The 19,702-nt window shown below is 41.7% G+C and overlaps 1 protein-coding gene across 1 annotated transcript in view; it reads right to left on the bottom strand.

Annotated features, from left to right (window-relative positions):
• Nucleotides 1–19,355, bottom strand: part of LOC139278482 (plexin-B2-like) — a 101,804-nt gene extending 82,449 nt beyond the window's left edge. The window contains exons 1-4 of the mRNA XM_070897308.1: nucleotides 18,222–19,355; nucleotides 5,657–5,836; nucleotides 3,639–3,758; nucleotides 2,670–2,770 (exon numbers count right to left, since the gene is read on the bottom strand). Of these exons, the coding sequence (XP_070753409.1) occupies nucleotides 2,670–2,770; nucleotides 3,639–3,758; nucleotides 5,657–5,836; nucleotides 18,222–19,340 (1,520 nt within the window). The 5' untranslated portion in view covers nucleotides 19,341–19,355. The remainder of the gene's footprint in view (nucleotides 1–2,669; nucleotides 2,771–3,638; nucleotides 3,759–5,656; nucleotides 5,837–18,221) is intronic.
• Between the last annotated feature and the right edge of the window lie 347 nt (nucleotides 19,356–19,702).

Genomic DNA, 19,702 nt, shown 5'->3' with positions numbered 1-19,702 from the left:
TGAACCTTATTCGCTCAGCAGAAACCTGACAGGTGGGCAGTTAAAAATTGCCCTGGCTCTTATCTGTCTGAAAACCGCCATGACTGCAACATCAGCAATTTTAACCTGCTCTCCTGGGCAGGCAGTAAGGACACACACCTGGAGCTGACGGGGTCCTTCTCTACATATGCACGCTGCAGCCTGATAACATCATGCAGACCCGACTGTAATTTTAACTCGGGCCTGAGCGGGGAATCCAGATGGAGTTAAAATCGGGACCTAATTTCTTTCCCAGGGCCTTAAAACTATGGCACTCATTCCCTTCACCTTTCTTTTCACACACATCTTTGGGCTTTTAAAATTCAAGCTTGGCATCGAATCTACTTCCAGATTTATCTCCTTTCTTTTAATCTTTCATCCTTAGTATTGCATGCCTTGGCCTTTCTCCATTTAAAAAAAAAATCTAATGTCCAGGTTAAACAACTGTACATAATTCTGCCATTTAACATTTAGAAATTAAAGGGTTTACTCTGTCAAATACACACGTTATTTATTTCATTCTATGCAAATATGTACCACTGGAGATTAAAGGAAGTTGTGAAAAGCTAACGTTAATGAAGTCTATATTGACAGCAAGCTCAGAGTACAGAATGCCAGTCAATTCGTTTTGAATCATCTGCAAAAATGTAACCGGTGTCCTAAAAAAAGATGGGTGTTGGTTCTATTTTTAAAACCAGAAAATGCAAATATGCTGGTAACCTTCTCGAGTTGGTTAAATTTGTCTTTCTCCCCACATTCTAAATGTAAGTAAGGAAGCAGTTCATTGGCCTCTACTAATACTTCTCTTCAACCAACTGGATGCGTAAGAGAACATCACTGGTTGATTCAGAGAGAAGCAATAAGGACGCCAGCACACAGCTCATCTAGTTTTCATTGCAAAAAAGGAAAATTAGAAAAGATATGACCTTTGAACTGTTGAGAAGCATATGATAATGTGTATGTAAGCAGGCTGCTTAATTTTCACTGAGTAATGAACTTTAGGATATAGACTTAATATTAACAAGCCTCAGTCTAGACTGCAGTTGGGAAGAAATTTCTCCCTCCCCTCCAGATTAGTGGATATGTGGTACAGAACAAGCGTAGTTGATGGTATGACATCCTTCAAAAGAGAACTGGATAAATACACAAACATAAAGCAAAAAACTGCAGATGCTGAAAAACTGAAAAGAACGGAAAATCTTGGAAACAGACAACAGGTCAAGCAGCATCTGTTGACAGAAAAGCCGAGTTATGTTTGATGTTCTGGTGAAAGGTCATCAACTTGAAATGTTGGCCTGGAAATCACGGCCTCCCAGAGTCCGTACGGACCCGGGAAGGCATCGGAAAAGCCAGTTTTCAGCGTACAATGCGCATGCGCTGAAAAGCGGCTTTTCCGATCCTTCAAGCTGGAGCTTGACAGATCTAACACATATCGGGTGCGAGGACATTTACATGGGCAAGGTTGAATATTTACCCATATCTTGCCCAGCAAATATCCTCAAAATTCTTGCGCCTGAAAAAAGCAGAAGCACAGCCTACTTTTACAGGCGTAAGAGTTTAAAAACACACAAAAATATAATGAAGTTTTTAAAAACCCTGCCCACCATGTTACATTTATTTTTAACCATAATTTTTAAAACTTTTCAAAAACACGGAAAAAAAATTCTCAGGTATTTATTAACTTTAATTTCAATTAATTTTATTTATGTGAGGTGTGTTTTTTATTTTTTATTACATGTATTTAGTGTCTTTGATTTTTTCCCTCATTAATAGCAATGAGAACTCATAGATACAGAGCTCTCATTGCTATTAATGAGAAAGCTGTGGAATACTGTATCTGATTGGCTGAGCAGTCACACATGACTGCACCTTCTGGGTGGGAACCTGGAGGACGGGAGCGCCCTTCGCAGCGCGGGAAGAGAAGGCCTCCTCACCGGAATCCCATGCTCCACCCGGACCACCAGGTAGATTCGTAGACATTTTTCAGATCGGAGGCATCCGCCCGCGGGAAGCCTCTGACTGCAATTTCTGGGCTGTTAACTCTATTTCTCTCTCCACAGATGCTGCCTGATCTGCTGAGCATTTCCAGCATTTGCTGATTTTAATTCAGATTTCCAGCAGCGCAGTATTTCGCTTTTAAGTTAATGTTTCAGACGTGCACCTTTCGTCAGAAGGAATATAACAAAGGGAAGATGGAGGGGATAAAACAAAAAAAAACTATGTGTTTGCGAACATGATTGGTAGTTATAAGAAATAAAAATAGAAAATGCTGGAAATATACAGTAGGCCATTTAATATCTGAAACAATGAGTTAATGGGCCAAATCTTGCTGGAGCAGGGCATCTTTCGGTGTGCACTGTGAACTCACCCATTATCTTTCGAGGAAGATGTGGTCCAATATTTCAGGCGAGTACATACACTGGAACTGAAAATTATTGCACAGAAATTACAGTGAAACAGGCCACTCTGTGTCGGCGTCTAACCTCCACGTGGGCAGTAGTCTTACTTCTGAAAGAAATCTATCTGATTTACATTTGAATGAATCAATACCAACTGCTTTCACCTTCTCATTGGGGAATCTGGATCCATAGATGGATCACTCCTAACATTATCCTAACAGCATCAAGCATAACTCCCAAAAAAACACTTACATTCCCTCTGCTGCACACCAACCACAATAAGGATCTCTAGATGCAATGCAAGAATCACAACTTTTATAGCTGATGCATTCCTCTACTGGTAGACGAGTGATCTGAAACACAAATTTGCAATAAAATAAAAATGAAATTCTGCACATTTTGAAGTACAGAAATTGAAGCTGTTAAACAGAATTACCATTCACCGCAAAATGAATTGACTGCAACAAGAAATTGCCAAACATTCTTTCATTGTGTTTTTTACAATTCATACCTCAGTGGTGAGCTGGCAGCAACAGAATAAAATACCATATTTACACAGTTGCAAAGTCAACAATTTAAAGACTAGGCTTCACATCATTTCTGACTTTGTTGAATGCAAGGTACCTGGTGCTGAGAGGGCGATACATTATGTGCTGTGACAATACCATCTGCTAGAAGTACACGAGAATTCCTCTCCCTCAATCCCTGCAGTATCAATGGCCCAGATTGATTGGGACATAGAGTAATCAATCAGGGGCTTGAGGCCTTGCATTTAAATATTGACTATGTGGAGGTTCTTTTTACTGATGGTCCACAGAGGTTCTCGGGCCTATCTCTTTCTGATGGCTTTGGACTGACTAAACAATGTTACAAAATAGGCTATGAAATACTTTAAAAACAATGACCAGGCCAGAACAAATTTAATTTGATGTCTCAAATTGCAAATGTGTCTCAAATACCAAAGAGCGACCAAATATATTCAAACAAAATCCACGAGATGGTTGTATTTGAATTGAATAACTTGCTCTTTGCTGACCCAGGCAATAACTTCTGGTTATGTATCAAACTAAGATGGGTTATTTTCTCATACCCCCATATGTATTGTGACAGAAGAAGTAAACCAATACCAGGATACACCATAAAGAAAAATTTTTAATTTAAATTTTTTTCAATAAAAATATGGCTCAAACAGAAATACTAGAAGAAAAAATAATGTATTACCTTTTTCTCAGTCATGACATACAGGTAATCTCTTTTTGCATCGAAAACAAGGTCACTGTTCACCCGGCTACTCGGGTTCATAGAAAGAGTCTGATAATCATCTACTTCGTCTAGAAATACCTGTTGGATAGGGAACATTTACAACTGCTGCTTAAGAAACAAGTGCATGGCAATGTCACACCTATATAATTACTTACAGCTAATAAAAGGAAATCTCTCCATATTGGTTCTGGTTATTTTGTAGTGCATGTGTCTTGCTTTATCTGCCAAATAGTCTTTGAGCTGGTGAGCTGTGCAGTGTCTCACATGGCGCATCATTTGCGGAAGGTCTGTGCCAAACACTTGTGCCTTTTCTAGGTGTACAATTGTAATAAGTACCTTGCCATTTAAATGTGGATACCTTGGTGAGCTGGTGACATGATGGAACAATGAGTTCAAACGCATGGAATTCCCTTGAATTCAATGGTGGTCTGTTGTCTGATATACCTCATTTGGGATTCCATAACATGCAAAACAAGCTTTTGACTTACGTCTGCTTTCCATTGCTTTGTTAATTAAATAAAAATCAGGGTAATAGAACATGAGAGTTTTTTCCGATCACTTTCAACAGATCGCACCCTATTTTCTCCCAAGGCCTTTCTGGAATTCGGTGGCTAATAAGCAGTTCCTTTTGCCGTTTAGCTTGAAACTTCTTGCACACATCACACCTAGATTATATATCAGACAGGTCTATCTCTATATCCTTGTTCATCAGATGCCATTCAACCATTCCTCTAATTCCCTGAGGATAATGGTATGTCCTGATGTGCACTTGGTTCACCAACACATGGTTCCAATGCCGCAGGAATCGGAGTCCTTCCCTCGTACACCACATATTAACCTTCTTAATTTGGATGTTCCCATGCGGGTTAGTGTGTGGCACTGGCAGTAAGCCCAAGATTAGCTACCATATTTTGTATTTGTCTTCTTTTCTTTCTACAAATTACAAGCTGTTAAAAAAACAAGCTTGCTGTCTCCTAATCATTACTTCCTTTTTGCTCGTCTTGCATCTTGACAACGACCTCCATTCCTTTACTCAGGTTTCTCAATTAAAAAGGAATGAAATTGGCATTATCCAGAGGATGGGAAAAGAATGAAGAAAGGGGATGTGGTCATGCAATAATGCAAGCTCCAGCTTTTTCAGATTCTGTTTCCCCTTGGAGCACATGAATAGTTATTGCTTACATGACTGAGTTCTCTTTTAGAGAGTGTGGTTTTAAAAATGATGACCACTGCTGCCTAAGTTTAAATTAATACCTCATGTGGTAGATTTGTCACATTTAGCCAAATAATATCTACTTTTATTCAAGAAGGAATTCAGAAGTTAGTCAAGACATTTGCATTTTTGTGTGACATTTTCCACAAGTTATAGTCTAATGTTTATTCCAACTCATAGAAACATAGAAACATAGAAAATAGGTGCAGGAGCAGGCCATTCAGCCCTTCTAGCCTGCACTGCCATTCAATGAGTTCATGGCTGAACATGAAACTTCAGTACCCCCTTCCTGCTTTCTCGCCATAACCCTTGATCCCCCGAGTAGTAAGGACTTCATCTAACTCCCTTTTGAATATATTTAGTGAATTGGCCTCAACTACTTTCTGTGGTAGAGAATTCCACTCTCTACTATAAAATGACTCATTGGAAAGTGATCGCAGATTCAAGAGTAAATACAAAATAAAATATGGCTTCAGTACTGATACAGAATAGGGAACGGTGCAACTGGTCACAAAGAATCAGATCCAGAATGTATAAAAAGAAACGCTGAACAATTGGGGCCAGGGGCTCTCGCGCGGACCAGGGATAACCATACTGATATTATTTGAAAGGTAGCAATGGTCCTGCTTTCTTTTCTTTCCAAGTAATGGAAAAGCTGAAAAGCTTCTCCCAGCTAGGTGATGAGTTGAAATTTCCCAGACAGATCCCATTCATGTGGGTTTTTTAATGTCAGAAAGTAGGAAGTTTCCCCTTAAAGTCTTACCTTATGAATTTCTCCTTTTATGTTGCCTAAAAAGGCAATTGTATTTTCATTCTCCACGATCACAGCTATTGCTGATAAATTGGTCCCATATTGTTTCAGTGCTTCAGCAGTAACACCCCCTTTACTTGCAATGGGGTATGGAAGATGTTCTCCACTGCAAGGATATGCCTTTGCTTGGCCCTTGGTGCAGCAATAAAAGAAGGAATGGACGTTAGCTCTAATTTTCATAAATCAATAGATGGGTAAATAGAAAGATTGCCCTCAGTGTTAACAATTATGTAATGCTTTTGTGAAATGAATACACTACTTAAAGGAGTTGTCTTCTAAAATCTTTTTTATACCAGTTAGCAACCACATAATACAATATTAAAATGAATCTCCTTGCCATTTGTGCATGATGTGGCTCTCCTATCTTTGTGTCTTGAAAACTCTGACTACATTTTCAAGGCACAGTGGGCAAAACTTTCAACTCCAAAGGGGATGCAAAATGGGCAGCAGATCAGCCACCCATTGTATAACCCACTTGATTTTCTTTTCCATTCACTGAAGTTGAAGGTTTTGCCCAGTGCCTTTTAAGTTGGCACCTTCCCAAGATACCCAAGTAATAAGCTGACAACAGGAATTAGTGTACAATGGCAATAGGATGCACATTATATATTACAACTTCCAGAAGGCTTTTGAAGGAAGTCTCATTTCCACAAAGGTAAAAACTGCTAGGATAAAAAAATAACTCATCTTCTTTGCCTCTCATCAGCATCTCTGATCTGAATCCATTAACCTCCCCACCTGCCTTCTCTGGCTAAGTCCAGAGCTGCAAAAACTTGGCGCATCACTGAACTCCAAGCTTAGTTTCCACCATCTTTGGGATGAGACATTGGCCGCAATATTTCTCTCCACCCCATTACAGGTACCTGGGCGCTGGACAAGCGCAGAGTGCCTAAAGTTTATTTAGGCTTATCCAGGCCTCAGAGTGGCTGAATTTTGTGAGCTGGGTTATTGTATCCTGAGTAATCAAAGCCAAATCAGTAGATGAGAAGTCGGAGGACAGCATGCTAAGCCCACACAGTCAGAAGGCATTTTGGACTACGTGTCTAAGTTTGGTCAAGCAAGTCAGTCAAGCCCTGAGATGGTGCAGAGAAAAGTAAAAAGGCTAATGGGAACAGGGGTAGATGCTTTGACTCATCTAACTTGCTTTACCATTTTGTGAGTCATCAAAGCTCTACAACGTCAATTCCCATCTCTTGCCCTTTCTTCTAATTCTTAATATCCATACGGGACAAACAAACAACCATCTTCTTTTTAAACACTTCAATAGATTCCATATCAACTGCCTTCTAAGGTTTTGCATTACACAATTTCAAGTCTCTTTTCATGAAGACATTATATCTAGACTTATGTTCAATTTAATCAATAAAAATGTTATGATAGCTCCAAATCGTATGATCCGGGTTGGGGTGGGAAGAGAGAGGGGGCGGCTGGAGGAAGGCAGTGTGGCATCTGGATCTGCTCCATCTCCAACCTCCCATTCCTCTCCAAAGTCCTTGAACATGTTGTCGCCTCCCACATCCATGCTCATCTTTCCCGCAATTCCATATCTGAATCCCTTCAATCTGGTTTCCGTGCCTGCCATAGTACCAAAATGGCTCTCATCATAGTCACAAATGACATCCTTTGTGACTGTGACAAAGGCAAACTATCCCTCCTCATCCTTCTTGGTATGTCTGCAGCCTTCGACACGGTTGTCGACTCTATCCTTCTCCAAAGCTCTCCACTGTCGACCAGCTGGGTGGGACTGCACTTGCCTATTTCCATTCTTATCTATCTAATCGTAGTCAGAGAATCACCTGCAACGGCTTCTCTTCCCACCCCCGCATCGTTACCTCCGGTGTCCCCCAAGGATCTATCCTTGACCCCCTCCTATTTCTCATCTACATGTTGCTCCTTGGCAACACCATCCGAAAACACAGTGTAAGTTTCCACATGTACGCTGATGACACCCAGCTCTACCTCACCACCACTTCTCGTGATCCTTCCAAGGTCTCTAAATTGTCAGACTGCTTGTCCGACATTCAGTTCTGGGTGAGCAGAAATTTTCTCCAATTGAATATTGGGAAGACCAAAGACAATGTTTTCGGTCCCCGCCACAAACACTGTTTCCTAGCCACTGACTCCATCCCTCTCCCCAACATATGTTTGAGGCTGAACCAATCTTGGTGTCATATTTGACCCTGAAATTAGCTTTTGACTACATATCCGCAGCATAACTAAGACCGCCTATTTCCACCTCTGTAACATCGCCCGTCTCTGTCCTTGCCACAGTTCATCTGCTGCTGAAGCCCTTATCCAAGCCTGTTATCTCAAGACTTGATTATTCCAACGCACTCCTGGCTGGCCTCCCACGTTCTACCCTAAGTAAACGAGAGGTGATCCAAAACTCGCACCGTCCCGCTCACCCATCACTCCTGTGCTCGCTGACCTACATTGGCTTTCGGTTAAGCAACGCCTCAATTTCAAAATTCTTATTTTCAAATCCCTCCATGGCCTCGCCCCTCCCTATCTCTGTAATCTCCTCCAGCCCAACAACCACCCACCCACCCCCCCACCCCCCCAAGAGATGTCTGTGCTCTTCTAATTCTGTCCTCTTGAGCATCCTTGATTATAATCGCTGAACCATTGGTGGCCGTGCCTTCTGTTGCCTCGGCATAAAGCTCTGGAACTCCCTGCCTAAACCCTTCAGCTTCCCTTTCCTCCTTCAAGACGCTCTTAAAACATACCTCTGTCACCTGCGCTAATTTCTACTTATGTGGTTCGGTGTCAAATTTTTATCTCATAATACTCCTGTGAAGCACATTGGGATGTTTCACTACATTGAAGGCGCAATATAAATACAAGTTGTTGTTGCCAGGTTTCTACCCATTTCAATGCATATCTAAAAATTGCTGTCCCAAGTGGGGGCAGGGAGGAGAAAGAGTCCAGAAGGATCAATTGCTGTTGGAAGACTGATGTCACTGGAGGTCTGTATAGAGAAACATTTTTATCTCACCTCCTTGCATGTTACACACCAGGATTACGCTGCCTTATTGGGACAGCCACCCACCCATTTTATTTAAATGACCCGTCCCCAGAATTTGGGACAGAGCCACAGAGAGAGCTGAGCAGCGGGTGAAAGTTCCACACTTTCAGTGGCACACTTTCCCCTTTAATATGTTCCTTGTTCTGGATTCCTGTACCAAAGGGAAAGGTTACTCTCTAGTTTCTGCGGCCGCAACCGAGAGTCCAGGATAGTATGTTGCCTCCCTGGTGCAAGGGTCAAGGATGTCTCGGAGCGGGTGCAGGACATTCTAAAAAGGGAGGGAGAACAGCCAGTTGTCGTGGTGCACATTGGTACCAATGACATAGGTAAAAAAAGGGATGAGGTCCTACGAAACGAATTTAAGGAGCTAGGAGCTAAATTAAAAAGTAGGACCACAAAAGTAGTAATCTCGGGATTGCTACCAGTGCCAAGTGCTAGTCAGAGTAGGAATCGCAGGATAGCGCAGATGAATACGTGGCTTGAGCAGTGGTGCAGCAGGGAGGGATTCAAATTCCTGAGGCATTGGAACCGGTTCTGGGGGAGGTGGGACCAGTACAAACCAGACGGTCTGCACCTGGGCAGGACCGGAACCAATGTCCTAGGGGGAGTGTTTGCTAGTGCTGTTGGGGAGGAGGAGGATGGGAACCAATGCAGGGAGACAGAGGGAAACAAAAAGGAGGCAAAAGCAAAAGACAGAAAGGAGATGAGGAAAAGTGGAGGGCAGAGAAACCCAAGGCAAAGAACAAAAAGGGCCACTGTACAGCAAAATTCTAAAAGGACTAAGGGTGTTAAAAAAACAAGCTTGAAGGCTTTGTGTCTTAATGCAAGGAGTATCCGCAATAAGGTGGATGAATTAACTGTGCAAATAGATGTTAACAAATATGATGTGATTGGGATTACGGAGACGTGGCTCCAGGATGATCAGGGCTGGGAACTCAACATCCAGGGGTATTCAACATTCAGGAAGGATAGAATAAAAGGAAAAGGAGGTGGGGTAGCATTGCTGGTTAAAGAGGAGATTAATGCAATAGTTAGGAAAGACATTAGCTTGGATGATGTGGAATCTATATGGGTAGAGCTGCAGAACACCAAAGGGCAAAAAACGTTAGTGGGAGTTGTGTACAGACCTCCAAACAGTAGGAGTGATGTTGGGGAGGGCATCAAACATGAAATTAGGGGTGCATGCAATAAAGGTGCAGCAGTTATAATGGGTGACTTTAATATGCACATAGCCAAACTGGAAGCAATACGGTGGAGGAGGATTTCCTGGAGTGCATAAGGGATGGTTTTCTAGACCAATATGTCGAGGAACCAACTAGGGGGGAAGGCCATCTTAGACTGGGTATTGTGTAATGAGAGAGGATTAATTAGCAATCTCATTGTGCGAGGCTCCTTGGGGAAGAGTGACCATAATATGGTGGAATTCTGCATTAGGATGGAGAATGAAACAGTTAATTCAGAGACCATGGTCCAGAACTTAAAGAAGGGTAACTTTGAAGGTGTGAGACGTGAATTGGCTAGGATAGATTGGCGAATGATACTTAAGGGGTTGACTGTGGATAGGCAATGGCAGACATTTAGAGACCGCATGGATGAACTACAACAATTGTACATTCCTGTCTGGCGTAAAAATTAAAAAGGGAAGGTGGCTCAACCGTGGCTATCAAGGGAAATCAGGGATAGTATTAAAGCCAAGGAAGTGGCATACAAATTGGCCAGAAATAGCAGCGAACCCGGGGACTGGGATAAATTTAGAACTCAGCAGAGGAGGACAAAGGGTTTGATTAGGGCAGGGAAAATGGAGTACGAGAAGAAGCTTGCAGGGAACATTAAGGCGGATTGCAAAAGTTTCTATAGGTATGTAAAGAGAAAAAGGTTAGTAAAGACAAACGTAGGTCCCCTGCAGTCAGAATCAGGGGAAGTCATAACGGGGAACAAAGAAATGGCAGACCAATTGAACAAGTACTTTGGTTCGCGTATTCACTAAGGAGGACACAAACAACCTTCCTGATATAAAAGGGGTCGGAGGGTCTAGTAAGGAGGAGGAACTGAGGGAAATCTTTATTAGTCGGGAAATTGTGTTGGGGAAATTGATGGGATTGAAGGCCGATAAATCCCCAGGGCCTGATGGACTGCATCCCAGAGTACTTAAGGAGGTGGCCTTGGAAATAGCGGATGCATTGACAGTCATTTTCCAACATTCCATTGACTCTGGATCAGTTCCTATCGAGTGGAGGGTAGCCAATGTAACCCCACTTTTTAAAAAAGGAGGGAGAGAGAAAACAGGGAATTATAGACCGGTCAGCCTGACCTCAGTAGTGGGTAAAATGATGGAATCAATTATTAAGGATGTCATAGCAGCGCATTTGGAAAGAGGTGACATGATAGGTCCAAGTCAGCATGGATTTGTGAAAGGAAAATCATGCTTGACAAATCTTCTGGAATTTTTTGAGGATGTTTCCAGTAAAGTGGACAAGGGAGAACCAGTTGATGTGGTATATTTGGACTTTCAGAAGGCTTTCGACAAGGTCCCACACAAGAGATTAATGTGCAAAGTTAAAGCACATGGGATTGGGGGTAGTGTGCTGACGTGGATTGAGAACTGGTTGTCAGACAGGAAGCAAAGAGTAGGAGTAAATGGGTACTTTTCAGAATGGCAGGCAGTGACTAGTGGGATACCGCAAGGTTCTGTGCTGGGGCCCCAGCTGTTTACATTGTACATTAATGATTTAGACGAGGGGATTAAATGTAGTATCTCCAAATTTGCGGATGACACTAAGTTGGGTGGCAGCGTGAGCTGCGAGGAGGATGCTATGAGGCTGCAGAGTGACTTGGATAGGTTAGGTGAGTGGGCAAATGCATGGCAGATGAAGTATAATGTGGATAAATGTGAGGTTATCCACTTTGGTGGTAAAAACAGAGAGACAGACTATTATCTGAATGGTGACAGATTAGGAAAAGGGGAGGTGCAACGAGACCTGGGTGTCATGGTACATCAATCATTGAAGGTTGGCATGCAGGTACAGCAGGCGGTTAAGAAAGCAAATGGCATGTTGGCCTTCATAGCGAGAGGATTTAAGTACAGGCAGGTGTTGCTACAGTTGTACAGGGCCTTGGTGAGGCCACACCTGGAGTATTGTGTACAGTTTTGGTCTCCTAACTTGAGGAAGGACATTCTTGCTATTGAGGGAGTGCAGCGAAGATTCACCAGACTGATTCCCGGGATGGTGGGACTGACCTATCAAGAAAGACTGGATCAAGTGGGCTTGTATTCACTGGAGTTCAGAAGAATGAGAGGGGACCTCATAGAAACGTTTAAAATTCTGACGGGTTTAGACAGGTTAGATGCAGGAAGAATGTTCCCAATGTTGGGGAAGTCCAGAACCAGGGGTCACAGTCGAAGGATAAGGGGTAAGCCATTTAGGACCGAGATGAGGAGAAACTTCTTCACCCAGAGAGTGGTGAACCTGTGGAATTCTCTACCACAGAAAGTAGTTGAGGCCAATTCACTAAATATATTCAAAAGGGAGTTAGATGAAGTCCTTACTCCTCGGGGGATCAAGGGGTATGGCGAGAAAGCAGGAAGGGGGTACAGAAGTTGCATGTTCAGCCATGAACTCATTGAATGGCGGTGCAGGCTAGAAGGGCTGAATGGCCTACTCCTGCACCTATTTTCTATGTTTCTATGTTTGCCAATTCCCTTCATTCTTGTAACATAAGAACATAAGTAATAGGAGCAGGAGTAGGCCATTTGGCCCTTCGAATCTGCTCCGCCATTCAAGATCATGCCTGATTTTCTACCTCAACTCCACCTTTCCGCGCTATCCCTATATCCGTCAATTCCTTTCATTCCCCAAAATTTATCAACCTCTGACTTGAATATACTCAATGACTGAGCATTTCTGGGGTAGAGAATTCCAAAGATTCACAACCCTTTGAGTGAAGACATTTCTCCTCATCTCAGACCTAAATGACCGACCCCTTATTCTGAGACTGTGACCCCGTGTTCTAGATTCTGCAGCCAGGGGAAACATTTTCTCAGCATTAACCCTGTCAAGCCCCTTAAGAATTGTATGTTTCAATTAGATCACTTCTCATTCTTCTAAACTCTAGGGACTATAGGCCTAATCTACTCAATCTCTCCTCATAGGGCAATCCCCTCATCCCAGGAACCAGTCCAGTGAACCTTCATTGCACTCCCTCTAAGGCAAGTATGTCTTTCCTTAGGTAAGGAGACTAGAACTGTATACAGTACTCCAGGTGTGGCCTCACCAATGCCGTGTATAACTGCAGTAAGACTTCTGTACTCTTATGTTCTAATCCCTTTGTAACAAGTGCTAACTTACTATTTGCTTTACTAATTGCTTACTGTACCCGTTGTTAACTTTCTGTGATTCATGTACAAGGACACCCAGGTCCCTCTGAATACAAACATTTCCAAGTCTCTCACCATTCAACAAATATACTGCTTTTTTGTTTTTCCAACAAAGTGGATAACTTTGCACTTCCCCACATTGTATTCCATTTGCCGTATTCTTGCCCACTCAGTCAACCTGTCTATATCTCTCTACAGCCTCTTTTGTATCCTCCTCCCAACTTACTTTCCCACCTAACTTTTTATCATCAGCAAGCTTGGATATGTTACACTTAGTCCCTTCATCGAAGTCATGAATATAAATTGTAAATAGCTGAGGCCCAAGCACTGATCCTTGCGGTACCCCGCTAGTTACAGCCTGCCAACCCGAACAGGTCCCGTTTATTCCTACTCTCTGTTTTCTGTTCATTAACCAATCCTCAATCTATGCTAATATATTGCCCCCAATCCCATCAGGCCTAATTTTGCGCAATAACCTTTTGAGTGGCACCTTATCGAATGCTTTTTGAAAATCCAAATACACCTTATCGAATGCTTTTAAAATCCAAATACACTACATCTACTGGTTCCCCTTTATCGATCCTCAAGTATGTAATTTCTGACTATGCTCAAATTTGCTGACCTGGGATAAGCTTGGTTAGAAAGCTAATGAGAGATCACAATAGGTGAGAAAGTCCATTCAAGCCATCCTAACTCATCATTCAGAACAAACCTATAGTTGTATCTCTCCAGCTCAAACAGAACCGGTTCTTAAATAATTGCAGAATATTTGCCTCCACACTGCTATGTAGAAGTTCATTCCACATGTTTAGCATTCTTTGCATGAGGAACTTCCTGACATCTGTTCTAAATTTACCATTTGACCCTTGGACCTGTGACCATTTGACCTATTAACTTAAGGCAATGTTAAAGTCTTGGTTTTTCTAAATGTTTCATTATCTCATACCGCTGGATTCTCCTGATAGTCATCTCTTCCTGAGATCTGAAAAGCCCAGATTGCTCAAATTTTTCCTCAACTATCTTTTCTGATTCTGGGGGTTCAAGGAAAAATCCACAATGGAGAAATAAATGGCTGTAAGGTGGCAAGCAAAAAATAAGTGAGTGAGAAAATGTGAGGTCGTACACTTTGGATGTAAGAATTTTGATGGATTGGCGACATATTGCAAAGGATTCGGAAGTCAATTATGACTTCAATATTCGAACAGTTATCTATATGATAATGATTTAAATGTATAAAATTAATTTGTTTTTTTTCAAAACTATGCTGTATTGTCAGTTTGCACTAGAACAATAAATAAACAAAAGAATTTAGGATCCCAGTATACATTTAATGACTAGCTTGCATATACAATGCTGATAAAAGCTAATTGGTGCAGTTTTGGGTGCTCTAGTGCAAACTGACAATACAGCATAGTTTTGAAAAAAACAAATTAATTTTATACATTTAAATCATTATCATATAGATAACTGTTAGAATATTGAAGTCATAATTGACTTCCGAATCCTTTGCAATATGTCGCCAATCCATCAAAATTCACTCTGAACACGAGCTGAGTTTGAATTTAATAAGGAAACATACTGGCCTTGAAGAAAGTCCAGCAACAATTCATCATCATCATACGTAGGATGAAGGGATTTGGCTGTGATGGACGATAGGGAGAACTTTGTTTATATTCCCTGAAGATGACTTGGTTAAAGGAACTTTAAAAACTCAGTATAAGTAAAGCCAGATATTTAAGGACTGGATTTTCGGTCTTCTGCCGCCCCTGTTAGCAGAGGGGCGGCAATGGCGGCAGTAAGCACTTCCGGGCGGATGGCCAGCTCCCAGCGCCCTGCCAGGACGTTCAGTGCTGGTTTCGACTGGGTGCGGAGCATTACTGTCCGGAAGAGACGAGCCGGTGTGCAACGCCCCGGGTTACGACACGGCTCGATTTTTGGCTACCGCCTGATCCGTAGCGCTCTGTAAAGCGTCCCCTGCTGGGACCGCCTGTGAAAGCTGGTGGTCCGAGCTGTATTGGCTGCAGTGAGTTAAGTAATGTCGACCTCCGGTAAGTGGGATTTGGTTTTTTTTGCGATTTATGTTGTGGTGGCATGAGCTATTTATTGGGAATGTTTTTGGTGGTTTTCCCCCCCCAGATATTTCCACCCCCCTCCTCCCAGGCCCCTCTTACAGCGCTCCGAGGCCGACCATTTAGCTCGGGATTTTCAGTTGCTCAGTTGGCCTAGTGCCTTAAGAGAAGTGTGTAACTCTCCACCCCACACTCCGGGCCCAGCTGATGAATTTTGCTGCCTGAGGCGCAAACCCCACTGTCTAAGCCGCCATTAGCCCCGAAGTGAGCAGAACCGAAAATCCCGCCCAAAGTACTGGAGAAATTAATAGGACTAAGTGGCGACAAATCCCCTGGACCGGATAACCTGCATCCTAGGGTTTGAAAAGAGCTAGCTGCAGAGATAGTGGATGCACTGGTATTAATCTTCCAGAATTTCCTAGATTCTAGAACAGCCCCCCAGGATTGGAAGGTAGCAAACATAACCCCGTTATTTACGAAGAGGAACAAAAAACGGGGAACTAAAGGCCAGTTAGCCTGACATCAGTAGTAGGCAAAATACTAGAATTTATTATTAAGGACATGGTAACAGGGCACTTGGAAAATTGTAATATGATTAGACAGAGTCAACATGGTTTTATAAAAGGGAAATCATGTTTGACAAATCTGTTACAGTTTTTTGAAGATTTAACTAGTAGGATCGATAAAGGGGAACCAGTAGATGTAGTGTATTTGGATTTTCAAAAAGCATTCGATAAGGTGCCACACAAAATTAGGCCTCATGGGATTGGGGATAATTTTTTAGCATAGATTGAGGATTGGTTAATGAACAGAAAACAGAGAGTAGGAATAAACGAGACCTGTTCGGGTTGGCAGGCTGTAACTAGCGGGGTACCGCAAGGATCAGTGCTTGGGCCTCAGCTATTTACAATTTATATTCATGACTTCGATGAAGGGACTAAGTGTAACATATCCAAGCTTGCTGATGATAAAAAGTTAGGTGGGAAAGTAAGCTGGGAGGAGGATACAAAAGAGGCTGCAGAGATTAATATAGACAGGTTGACTGAGTGGGCAAGAACATGGCAAATTACATAATTGTATTCAGACATATCAATCAGCCCCTCAAACTTACAGTGACTGGTCTCCATTGTATAAATAATGCTGCTAGCAAAAATCCAGATGAATTTCCTGCATGTAATGCAAAAGCTATATTTATTTTCACCTCACATAGAACAATAACTACCTAAAGCAGGTGGGTATATATAAGCAGATGTGATTCTAGAATGGAGAGCAAGCGGGGAAATGAAACTGGAGCATATATCAGGCCAGAAATTGCAGTTGGAGGCTTCCCACGGGCGGATGCTTCGGTCCGAATTTTTTTTTAACTAAAGTACCTGGTGGTCCCAGAGGAACGAACATTCTGATCCGAGGCCTAGATACACAACCCAGTGCAGAGGGCCGCGCATCCTGGGATCGCATGGGCCTGGACCGCCAATGAAAATGGAGTATTCTCATTGATAATAATGGTGAGTTCCATATATATGGAGCTCCCATTACTATCAATGAGAATATCCCCAAAAACACAAAACATAAATTAAAAAAACACCTCACATATTTAAAATTAATTGAAATTGAATTAAATGTTTTAGAAAAAAAATGTAAAAATGTTTTAATAAGGTTAAAAATAAACTTCTTAATGAACAGGGTTTTTAATATAAAAATTAGTGATAAAATTAAATTTTTCTATCTTTTAAAACTCTTAAGCTGGTAAAAGCAGGCCTTATGACTGTTTTTACCAGGTGTAAGAGTTTTAAGAACATTAGCTGGGCAGGAGTTGGGCAAAAAGCCTAAATCTCAGCCCACGGAGGCCCTTCTCCCAGGGATGCGTGTGATCTGTCACAAGAAATTTTTGGCAGATTGCAACTGGCGGGTTTAGGTGCACGCATTTTGCGCGCCTAAACCCGACACTTGCGAGGCCTCTTCGGGCGCGTGCGCACATCGTACGCACCCGGAGAGGCTGCAATTTATGGCCCACCAAGTTGAAGAGAGCTGGCACTTGAACAGGGTCAAATGGCATCTGTGTGTTGCGGAATCTAAGTAAAAATTATTAGTGTGCTGTATATTGCAAAAGCATACGGAAAGGGTTAATTCACTTTAAATCTTATTCCATTTTCCCATCCAGTTCCTAGTTACCATGTTCAAATCCTTAAGGGTACGGTAGCATAGTGGTTATGTTACTGGACTAGTGACCTAGAGGTCTGGACTAAAGATCCAGTTCAAATCCCACCACGGCAGCTGGAATTTAAACTCAGTTAATTAAATAAATCTGGAATAAAAAGCTAGTATTAAACTGCCGGATTGTGGTAAAAACCCAACTAGTTCACTAGCGTCCTTTAGGGAAAGAAACCTGCCGTCTTTATCTGCCAGCCTATATGTGACTCCAGACCCACAATGTGGTTGACTCTTAACTACCCTCTGAAATGGCAGCTCACACCATCGTCTCATGGGCAATAAATGTCAGCCGTGACAGCGACGCCCACATCCCCAGAATTAATAAAACAAGATCCTTAGGACAATTGAACTTAGTCAGATATGTAAGGATTATAAACGACACCTTTTGCATCTTGTTTCCCTTAGTTACTATAAGCAGATTTCTCCATATTCTTCAATTTTTCATGCAAAACAGTTAAGTGGTAAATTTTGCTACGGCAGGGTCGCCACTGTCGACAATCTAGTTTACAGCCAGATACCGTGCTGCCTTAAGCATTCGTCACATGGAGTTTAAAACTGATTATCCATCATCAGAGTAATGTGTGCGCGTGTGTGTGTGTTTTTTAAAAAGCCTCATGGAAGCACAAATACTCGTCTAAATAAAAGTGGAGAGTGTTTCATTATTCGGTCTAAAAAGGGTAGTGTTCCTATTAGGTGTTGATTGACTTGAGAGTGTCCCAATGTTTGGTGACCACAAATAAAAATTTAAGTATTTCAATATACAGTATAGAATTAAATCTCATTTCATTAAAAAATTAAAAATACCACAGAGGTAAATTAATATCGAGTCCTTGTTACCTTGTTCAAATCCTTAGGACAATTGAACTTATTATTGTCAGATCTGTAAGGATTATAAACAACGTCTTTTCCATCTTGTTTCCCTTGGTTACTGTAGCAGATTTCTCTATATTCTTCAATCTTTTCATTTATCTGCTTCAAAGAGAACATGCAGACAGCAGATTTATCAGGAGAGGCTGTTTTTTGGCTACCTCTGTTAAACACGGCAAAGAGTACTTTATCCTGTGAAGTTACAATCCCATAAGTCCCTGAATCGGTCATGTTCCGAGCGAGTTTTTCTCCAGGATTAGTGACGTAAGCTGACTGCACAAGATTACAATCATCACATTCCAGGACCATTTCAATGTAGGAATGGTAAAAGACATCATTAAGGCAAATACGCGATATATAGGTTTGAGGAGCCTCATGCTGTGTTCCATCTGTTCGAGAAAAAATGAAATAAACAAAAGTACCATCTTCAAATGAAAATTTAAAGTCATGTCGATACTGTCGATGAGAGTCTGGTTTCACAGCTGAAGTATCTTGAATAAGCTCAAAATACGAGCACGATCCGATTGGAGAAAGTGTTCTTGTGCTAATTATTGCAGTTGAATATGTTGTCTGACTCTTTCCAACAAAAATCACCTGCTTGGGTCCCTCTTTTGATTCGTTCATGGTAGCGATGAGCCCCACAGTTGATTCTTTACTTGCCACAAAAGTAGCTTCTCCACCATACTCATTTTCATAAATGAGTTTACTGATGTTATTCAACTGCCATAATGAGCAAATGCCTCTATATAAACTTCCACATATCACAAGTCTATCCTTATCTTTGTCTATTAAAATAAGTTGATTGTAATTATCAGTTAGTACTGCAGTTTTGCATGCTTCTGTTATTGGTGGGACACACTTTGGATCATCAGGTTCCGGACCAGTTTTTGTTCTCTCTTCCTGATGGAGTTCTGCTGTTAGTTGATAGAGGGAATTCACTGCCCCAACATACACTCGCCCAGTGGTGTCGTCCATGGCCAAATGTAGCAGCTTTGTAGAGCTGTTAAATTGATCATATCCTTCAATTCCAGGCTTAAAACCTAAATAAAGGACGGCAAATGTACAGAATATCCAAGTTCGAGGTGACATTTCCAAAACTGAACTGCAAAACAAAAGCAAAGCACAAAGAGTATAAATACAAATGAATACACAATTTTTTTTAATTTTCCAATTAAGAAATAATTCCTTTTCTCATGTTCTGTCATCTCCAACCTATCTTAAAACTAATTAAGTTGTTGAATGGGTCTGACAACAGATCTTAAATTAGTAATCATGGTGTGGCAAACATCTTATTTTACTCAAAACAAAACATGGACCAGCAAAGCTCATTGAGTTCGTGAAGCCCACTCATTTCCAAATAAAAACATGGACTATTTAATCTAAATAATCCTTGATCTCCAAATGATAGTCAAGCAAAACTCCAGAATACTTACCCATCCAGGCACCTCCAC

Source organism: Pristiophorus japonicus, chromosome 13 (genome assembly GCF_044704955.1).
Source record: "Pristiophorus japonicus isolate sPriJap1 chromosome 13, sPriJap1.hap1, whole genome shotgun sequence".
NCBI classification, from domain to species: Eukaryota; Metazoa; Chordata; class Chondrichthyes; family Pristiophoridae; genus Pristiophorus; species Pristiophorus japonicus.
The sequence above is the reverse complement of the archived record's forward strand: the minus strand, read 5'-3'. Positions and strand labels throughout refer to the sequence as shown.